This window comes from Polistes dominula, unplaced genomic scaffold (assembly GCF_049000335.1).
Source record: "Polistes dominula isolate Pdom_NZ unplaced genomic scaffold, Pdom_raw_medaka contig_26, whole genome shotgun sequence".
In the NCBI taxonomy this organism is placed as follows: Eukaryota; Metazoa; Arthropoda; class Insecta; order Hymenoptera; family Vespidae; genus Polistes; species Polistes dominula.
In genome coordinates this window covers 1,856,030-1,865,221 of record NW_028300939.1, presented here as the reverse complement: position 1 = coordinate 1,865,221, position 9,192 = coordinate 1,856,030, and the positions used below count along the sequence as shown (strand labels likewise).

General features: G+C 31.3%; 1 protein-coding gene across 3 annotated transcripts in view; it reads left to right on the top strand.

Moving 5' to 3' along the window:
• The first annotated feature begins 5,634 nt into the window (after positions 1–5,634).
• Positions 5,635–9,192, top strand: part of LOC107072449 (uncharacterized) — a 46,878-nt gene continuing 43,320 nt past the window's right edge. The window contains exons 1-2 of one of the 3 annotated variants that reach the window (XM_015332393.2): positions 5,635–5,791; positions 5,939–6,295. In XM_015332393.2, coding sequence (XP_015187879.2) covers positions 6,258–6,295 — 38 coding nt within the window. In that variant the 5' untranslated portion in view covers positions 5,635–5,791; positions 5,939–6,257. Of the gene's footprint in view, positions 6,296–9,192 lie in introns of all 3 variants that reach the window. The other 2 variants (XM_015332394.2, XM_089171537.1) reach the window with 2 other exon arrangements.

The following is a 9,192-nucleotide window of genomic DNA, read 5'->3' as shown; positions in this document are numbered from 1 at the left end:
TATTATATAATTAATAATTAATATATTAATAATTATATAAAATAATATAAATAATTTTATATTACAAATCACATTTACTTTAGTATATTCAAATTGCAATTAGAAAATGTGTGAATTCTAACACTTGTGGAATAATTTATTATTTCATCTTAATTTTATAATTTTAAATTTTTTCATTTAATCTAAAAAAAGAATTTATGTGCAACATTGCGTTAGTTCAACATAACGATTACCATACTTCAGAATTCATTATTAGTTTACATAAGGGGTTCCCCTTTATCGAGACGCCTACGTTCATTTAAGCACAACGGGTTACCTTCATTTAGGCGTCTAAAAAATGTATTAAGGTATTATATAGATATTGATCGATTCATTTCATTATCATTCTCTTCTAATTACTTTTTTCTATCCATGTTTAAAACATTTCATTAAGATTAGATTGAATTATTTGAAGAATTATCCCCACTAAACTAAATTTCATTGACTGTCTTCTAATTTTTAATTATATCGATATTTTCTATTAAATATGAACCTATCTTTCTCTCTCTCTATCTTTTTATTTTATGAAATATATTATTTATAATGTCATATGTTATTAATTATTATTATATATATAATTAATAACATATGATTTTATTGTTAACAAAAACTAACTGTAATTGTAATGAAAAAGTAGTTTGAACACTTTCAACAACCCTTTCAACCCTTTTTTATCTTTTCTTTTTTTTTTTTTTTTATCAATTTGAAACTGTATCACGTCTGCGGCACCGTTTCTACTTTCGACTGACTGTATAAACAATAGGGGATGTATGGATGAGTCGACGTCGTCTATCACCCTTAGGTTTATTCACCCTAAAACAGCACATATGCGTCACCCTAAGGCACGAAGAGAGTCCTTTTTCGAACGAGGCGTGACTGGTTGGTTGGTTGGTTGGTTGGTTGGGTATCCTTTAAAATACACACTCACCAAACGTTTTCTACATGCACACACACAATTTTTCCCTTCTTCAGTTTGCCACCAATGAAAGACCAATGAAAAAAGAGAGAGAGAGAGAGAGAGAGAGAGAGAGGTATGGTCTATTCATTCCCTTCTCTTTTTTTTTTTTTTTATATACTTTTTATCTATCCATCTTTGCACTTATCCACGTTTCACGAAGTTTAACGTTTCACCCTTCTTCCTCCTACCCCATTCCCAAACTTCCCCCTCCCCCCGACATCTTAGCAAACGTTGCTACTGTACAAACATTTTGTGTTTGCACGAAAATCTACGATTTACGCAAACGTCTGTAGTCTTCGTTTTTTTTTTTTGGTTTTTTTTTTTTAAATAATAAAAAGAATTTCTTACGGTTAACCTGGATTCTCACGTACATCCATTTTCTTCTTCTTCTTCTTCTTCTTCTTCTTGTTTTTTTTTTCTTATTATTCTATTGGATATTTTCAAAGTTCTTCTTTTGCTTCTTTTTTTCTTTTTTTAATTATTTAAAACAATCACTTACATTTAAAATCATAATTCATCCGACACATGTTTTGTTAACGATTTATTTAGAAGTATTAATAAATAAATAAAATGATTAATATTACTTAGTGAATATTAAAATCCTCTAATTAGGTTACAAGTCATAGGAACAATTCCTCCTACCCTCTTGCGAATATAAATTCACATGTGAGTTGAGTCACATGATTCATATGAGTCAATTCTTTCGTTTAACATAGACACTTTTTTTATTTTATTACAAAAAGGAAAAGAAAGGGGGTTCTTCTTTCTTTTTTTTTTTTTGCAATAACGAAAGAACACACGAAGAGTCGTACGAATCTGATGTGAAACGTTTTTTTTTTTTTTTTTTTTTTAACTTAATCTTTACTTTTATCAAAGCCATACTAAGTTAGTTCTTTGCATTGGTAATAAAAATTCGTATGAGTTTGAAAAAAAAAAAAAAATGGAAAAAGTATTTAAAAAACGATTCTATCGTTTCACGTGAATTTCCACGATTTTTTTTTTCTATTATTCCCTTTTTTTTTTTTTTTTTTATCTATCTATTTTCCTCAGAGCACTGCTGTGTGTCACATCCACGTTTTCTATCGGATTTCAAATTCTCATTCTCTTCCGCCCCCCTCTACTTTTTTTTTTGGCGTGGGAAATGGTCCTGTCGAGAATTAAAAAAAAAAAAAAAAAAAAAAAAAAAATCGTTTAAAGCTTCGTCACATTTGCGTTGTTTTTTTTTTTTATATTTTTTTATTTCCTGTCTTTCTTTCCTTGTCAAGCTGAAGGATTTAAGAATAAACAAAAAAATACACAGCTTCGTTACATAGCTTCGTTTCATAGATGCGTTACATAGCTTCGTTTCATAGCTGCGTTACCGTTTATTTACTTATCAGATCACTCCGATTCTAAAGAAGTTTTCACTTCAAAAAAGATCGTAAATTCTTTCAATAATAAAACATGCTCTTAAAAAACATGGCCGTTACATAGGCGCCCGCCGCTTCGTTACCTCGCCGCCCACCGCTCCGTTACCTCGCCGCCGCGTTTCATTTTTTGTTTCTTTTTTTTTTTAAATCACTCCTATCTCTATTCTTAAGAAGTTTTTTACTTAAAAAAAAAAAAAAAAAAGTAGGAAAAAAATCGTCGTTGAAGTGGGAATAAGTAGATGGATGAGGTGGGAGGGCTTACAGTCAAAGAGAGAAAGAGATAAAGAGAGAGAGAGAGAGAGAGAGAGAGAGAGTCTTTCTATTGATTTCGTCTCGAGAATTAAATCGAAAAAAAGAGAATGAGAGAGAGAATGAGAGAGAGAGAGAAATAGAGAAAGAAAAATCCGTTGACGGACGACGTATCGTCTAAAGCGTTTCTTTTGTTCTTTACAAGCACTTATCTCGATGAATTTTTTCACGGTTTAAAAATACAATAGTAAATAGATAATAGGTCGAGTGTCATATTGTCACTTCCGATGCAGCTATGTAAAAATCTAATTTTTGTATTTACTTATTATAAGTCACTGAAACAAACGGATTTTTGATATCACTGTATAAATGAGGATTCAGTTTAGTCTTCTGTCAAGTGTTCCATGTAATCAATGTTACATTTAATCCGTTTTTCTTAATCTCTCAAATGGATAGTAAAAAAAGTGCATATTCGACGTGCAATGCTTTAAGAATTGAAACAAGGCAATGGCACTAAAGTGGCAGCTGTAAAAATATGCAGCGTAATACGGTGCAGGACTTGATAAGTGATAGGACAGTCAGAAAATTGGTTTGTCAAATTTCCATTGTGGAGATACGAGCTTAAAAAGACGAACCGAGTGCTAGGACGTCTTTTCCGACTTTGACCGAACCCTTTTAAAGGTAATATTGGAAGCAAAATCCAATGGATATGTTCGACGGATGTAAAGAGTGCAAAAAAAAAAAACGTCCATGAAAAGATGTCGTGCACACTGTTTTTTTTTTTTTCCTTTATATACATAGTTTCATAAAATTTTGATCTTTAACGTTACTTAAGAAGTTTTACTTTAAAAAGAAAAAAAAAAAGGACGACAAAAAAAGACATTCATGGGTTAAAAATTTATGGTTCACTTGGTAGGAAAGTTTAATTTTCTTGGATATTATTTTTTATTTTTTATTTTTTTTCTTATTTTTATTATACTTTCTTAGCAATTGTTTTTATTTTAACCACACCCGAGCCCCATCATTGTAATGAACTACCTAGCCATTAGTTAGTTATAAAAAGTTTGCTTGTTACTTTTAAAGAGATAATAAATTGTACGAGAGTTAAGTTGAGAAAAAAAAAAATTATGGAAATAACTATAATAATAATAAAAAAAAAAAAAAAAGAAAAATAAAATAAAATGAAAACTATAATATTAATAAAGTAGAGTGAAAAGTGAGTTAAAAGATTGAACACATGTTTTGTCAATAATTTTTTTTTTATCTGTGTGAGTACGTAATTGATGCAAATTTGCTGTTACTACTTTGCTTTCACCCTTATGATGAACTAAAAAAAAAAAAAAAAGACAAAAGAAACAAAAAAAATTACAAACGATGGTTTAGATTTCCAATAGACCTAACCGGGACGCGTTTATTATACGAGAATGAAAGTTATACGATTTTCATCCTAATCGTTTCATCTATCTCGATATCTCGATATCTCGAGATGTGAAAAAACTTAGAACGATAAATCATTTCTTGATAGGCCAAGAAATATAAAACAGGAAGAAATCGATCTCTCGAGTTATGGATAGTTGTCTCTACTTCTTTTCATTTGATTCTACGAACAAGTAGAAGAAGTAAATAGAAAAAGATGAGATAATAAAATGAAGGAAAAAGAAGAAGAAAAAGAAGAAGAAGAAGAAGAAGATAGGATAAAAAGGAAATCACAAAAACATCTCTAGGATGTAACTTCCGTTCACAAGGTTTGCGACAATTTAGATTTTAATCTCGAACATGAGCGCTCGTTATCACCTGTGTTCTATTCCAAGATCGAAATGATTTAAAAGAGAACTGAGAAAGGTGTTGAGAAGAATCAGATGATACTTATGTACAAAATTTATTAACTTTCTCACTTTCTGTTGATAGATAATGATAAATGAAAGATGAATACTGTTAAATGAAAGATATTATGTGATATTAGTGTTAATAACTAGAAATATAAAATATTAAATTGCAATGAAGTATGAACATTAATTTAAAAATAATTTCAATTACTTATTTATTCATTTAAAAAAAGATATAAAAGATGGAAATCTGGTAACAAATATACAAAATATATTATAATATATAACATATAATATATATATATATATATATATATATATATATATATATAGTTATTCGTCTTTAAGTCAACAAATTACCTTATACTGCCATCTGTTAGAATCTTAAGAAATACATCATGACTCTTTGTTAATAAAATAATATTGCGATTATAAATTGAGGATATTAACTATCCTATCTTTCAAGTTGGATAAAACTGCACACAGTGTGCAAAATTTAATTCAAATCGGTTCAGTAGTTTAGGAATACATTGCGGACAAACAACGTGTGACACGTAATTTATATATATTAAGATATATAACATATAACATATAACATAACATATAACATAGCATAATATATAACATATGTAACATAACAATTATATATATATGTTATATAAAATATTACGTATTTGATATTTGATAAAAGGGTAAGGGGCTTAGGGAGGAGAAAACATTTTCTCAATTTGCCGACTCGGTAATTTTTATATTTTTTTTTTTCTTTATTTTTTCTTCAACGACTATTGGACTCTCTGGCATATCTTTCTTTTTCTTTTTTTATCTTTCTCTTTCTATTCATACATCAGCAACGAACCTTAAGGCTTGCGCGGGTGTCTGATTGCAAACGCGGCAGAGTGCCAGGCAGACGGTTCTGTCAATTCCCCCACCATCAGAATTTCTGCCATCGCTACCGAATACCTCCTTCACTACTACCAATACCAAAATACCAACACACCATCATCAACTCTAACATTAACAATATCGGTATCGTTACTACTACTACTACCACAACTAAAACAGACTCTGACTCTTCCTCCTCCACCTTCTCTTCCTTCTCTTCCACCTTCACCTCCACCTCCACCTCCACCTCTACCAGCAACAGCAGCAGCAGTTCTAGTGGCGGTGGCACCGGCAGGAGGCCACCATTGCCACCACCATGGAAACCAACCAGACGACGACGACGACTACGAACGACGACGAATGCGCATTCTGACTTCAGTCCAGCCGACGGTTTCAACCTGTCAAGTCGTGTTCAGCAGGTGTCTTCGGTGCCCATGCTTTCATAAATATAACAATTTTGTTCATCTTCATGTTCATTCATTTATTTAAAATATCAGATCATATTTTTGTATTTGTTCAAACGTGTTAATTTAAACAAATCCCATCGAATTACGGTGTTTATGTTTATGTTTTAGTTTATCGAGTTGGTTGAACTTTATGAACAATTTAAATCATCATCGATCGAACAATTTATTAATTCAAAGTGAACCCTTTTAATAATTAATAACAATAGACATATAAATAATATTTGTTTTGTGAGTGGAGAGAATTTTCCATCTGTGTGTTTCTCTCCTTCTCACATAAATAGAAAGAAAAAAACAAAAAATAGAAAAACATTTGGTTAATAATCTTTTCTACCACACTGCTACTTTCTTCTACTTCTGTCTTCTGCTGAGAGAGGAGTGTTAACAAGGGCGTGCTCCAGGGCCACAAGGATATATATGGAACTACCCCATGGATAGTAACATGTCTACTGCCGCCTTCATGCACCGGTATGGGAACTCTCAGTTAGATCGATAACTACTCTATTTCTCTCTCTCTCTCTCTCTTTCTCTCTCTTTCTCTCTTTCTGTTTCTGTTTCCCTATGGCTTCCTTCCTGTTCCTTGTCCGCGCCCCAAAACATTTACTTCACTCTCTACACCCCCTTTTCTATATTTTATTTTTTTTACAAAATTATCTATCATTCAAATCATTTTTTTTTTTTGTTGAAATCGTCTGATACGATCGTAAATAAAAGAAAAAAAAATGGATGCTGGTAATGAACACGTTATTTGTTTGTTGCTATGCAGAGTTATGCACCTTTTGGCGGTACCAGTTCACAGTTGACACACTGTAGAAAAATATTTATACAGAAAATAATAAGAAATGTTGTCGATGTATTCTTTTCCGTTTACGATTCACTTGCATCTCAAGTGTGTTATAAACACATGTGTGATTATATATATATAGTATATATTTTTGTTATTGTTATTATTATATTTTTTTCACTTAACATTGAAGATGACAAAACGTGAACGGAACGAGGAAGAGAATAAAGTTCGCGTATTTTGTTTCCATGTGAGCGATACGCGGTCGATAATGAACCTCACGTACGTTTCTATATGGTGTGTTGTTGTGTATCTTCTTCCATGTGTCTGTATGTATATATGTGCGTGTGTGTGTGTGTGGGTATGGGACCCTTTCTTTGAAAGTGCGTGCGCCATAAATTCGTACACGTTTCCTGTTTTATTTCTTCACCCCTTTTTCTTCATCAAAATCCTAATTTATTCTTCTTGTTGTTGTTTTAATCGAAAATAACATAAAACTTATCGTGACGATGAAACGTAACGTTCCCTGTTTTAATCCTCAACTCCACTTTTCTTCAACAAAATTTTCATCACCAATTTGTTGTTGTTTCTGTTGTTGTTTTAATGAAAGTAACAGAAAAATTTTGTATTCCTACCCCTTCACTTTTCGTGACGATGAAACGAAACGTTTTCTGTTTTATTTCTTCACCCCTTTTCTTCATCAAAATCTTAATTTGTTGTTGTTTCTGGTTTTGTTTTTGCTGTTGTTTCTGTTGTTGTTTGTTTGTTTGTGTTGTTGTTTTAATTGAATTAACATAAACCTTTTTTTCTTATCCCCACCCCTTCACTTTTCGTGACGATGAAACGAAAAGATTTGTAAGTCCTTTTTCTAAGTTTCTTTTTTTATTTATTATTTTCTTGACTCGTTATTATTTCAAATCTTCCCTTAAATCGCGTTTATCCGTTCATAAAGGTCTCTCGGCATTGTCGGGACAAGTGGCTCGTTCAATCCTCCTGCTCTCCTCTCTCGTTTTTCAGAGTCACCGCCCTCGTTTGCACAGCGTGCCTCGTGAAATGCGACTAATACGCAAATAACACCTATATCCACACATCATCGTCATCGTCATCGTCATGATAACATACATACCTACATATGTGTATATAATACATATATGTATCTCATTTTATTTGTATAGATTTGAAATAATATTTACACGTGTAATTGTAGAATAGTTTTGATGATATCCAATTTTGAGTAGAATTATTTGAGGTTGTTTCGAAAATTTCTGCTCCTTTTTCTTGATGATAAATTGCACAAGAATATTTTCTAACATTTTTTTTTTTAAATATTTTTAATATTTTACTATATTTATTAACATTTTATAATATTTTATAAACCTTTCTTTTTTTTTATATATTTTACATTATTTTATTAAATAATATCGATTCTATTTTATTTTACCTTTTTATATATTTTCAATTATTCAACCTAGAAACTAATTGTGCTTCATAGAATTATTTAAAAAAAAGAAAAGAAAAGAAAAGAAAGTTTTGAGACAACCTAATATACGATACGACCTAAACAACAAAACTAAGTGAATGAAGATGATAAGAAAGTTAACTTTGTGTTACGTGTAGTTACAAGTTAGATGAAATACTTGAAAAATCAATTATAAAGTAGAAGAATTTTCTTTGATAATCTCTCTAATGTAAGTCAATTCTCTATTAACCTGCATTTTCACGAGCCACCGTCACACCTGTTCAAGTTTCCTTGGAACAACACGGGTGTCGAATCGGACCAGCCCGCTTTCCTTGAACCTGCGGATACCGCAGCCATTGACCGCGACTCTTTCCTGCTCTCCGTGACGAAGGGGCGTGTATGTACGTTCCTTCTCATTCTATCTTTCTCATACACACATACACACACACATATATATATATATACTATATTCATATACAAACTTACTGATTCAGATACAAACACAGACACAGACACATTCATTCGTTCGTTCATTCGCTTTATTCGTCTTCTTCGTCTTCTTCGTCTTCTTCTTCTTCTTCTACGTTCTCTCAATTTCTTTTTGTTTTTTGTTTATTATTATTATTTTTTTTTTTTTTCATTTTTTTTCTTCTACCATTTTCTTTATTACCATCTTCTTTCCAGTCGAGAATACGTTCTCGAGAAAGACTGCGATCATCCTTGCGCAGATTAAAATCGTTACTACGCATCGCGCAAAGTAAGATCCCGCATTCCGTGCAACAACCAACTTTTTATTCTCATTTTTCTTATTTTACTACTACTACTACTACTACTACTATGTATTTACTACTACTATTATTACTACTTATATACCAACATCATTGTATATAAATATATTTACTTTACATTTATATATGTGTATATAGTATATTTATGCACAGATATTGCAATACATATAGAAATATGTAGAGAAAATTTTGTATCTGTGTGTGTACATGTGTATATGTGTATATGTGTATGTATATCTCGATCGTTCGAGAAAAGGAATCGACGTTACGATGTTGCACCGGTGCGACCGTATAAAATTACGGGAAATATCGAGTGATGAAGGTCGTGGTGATG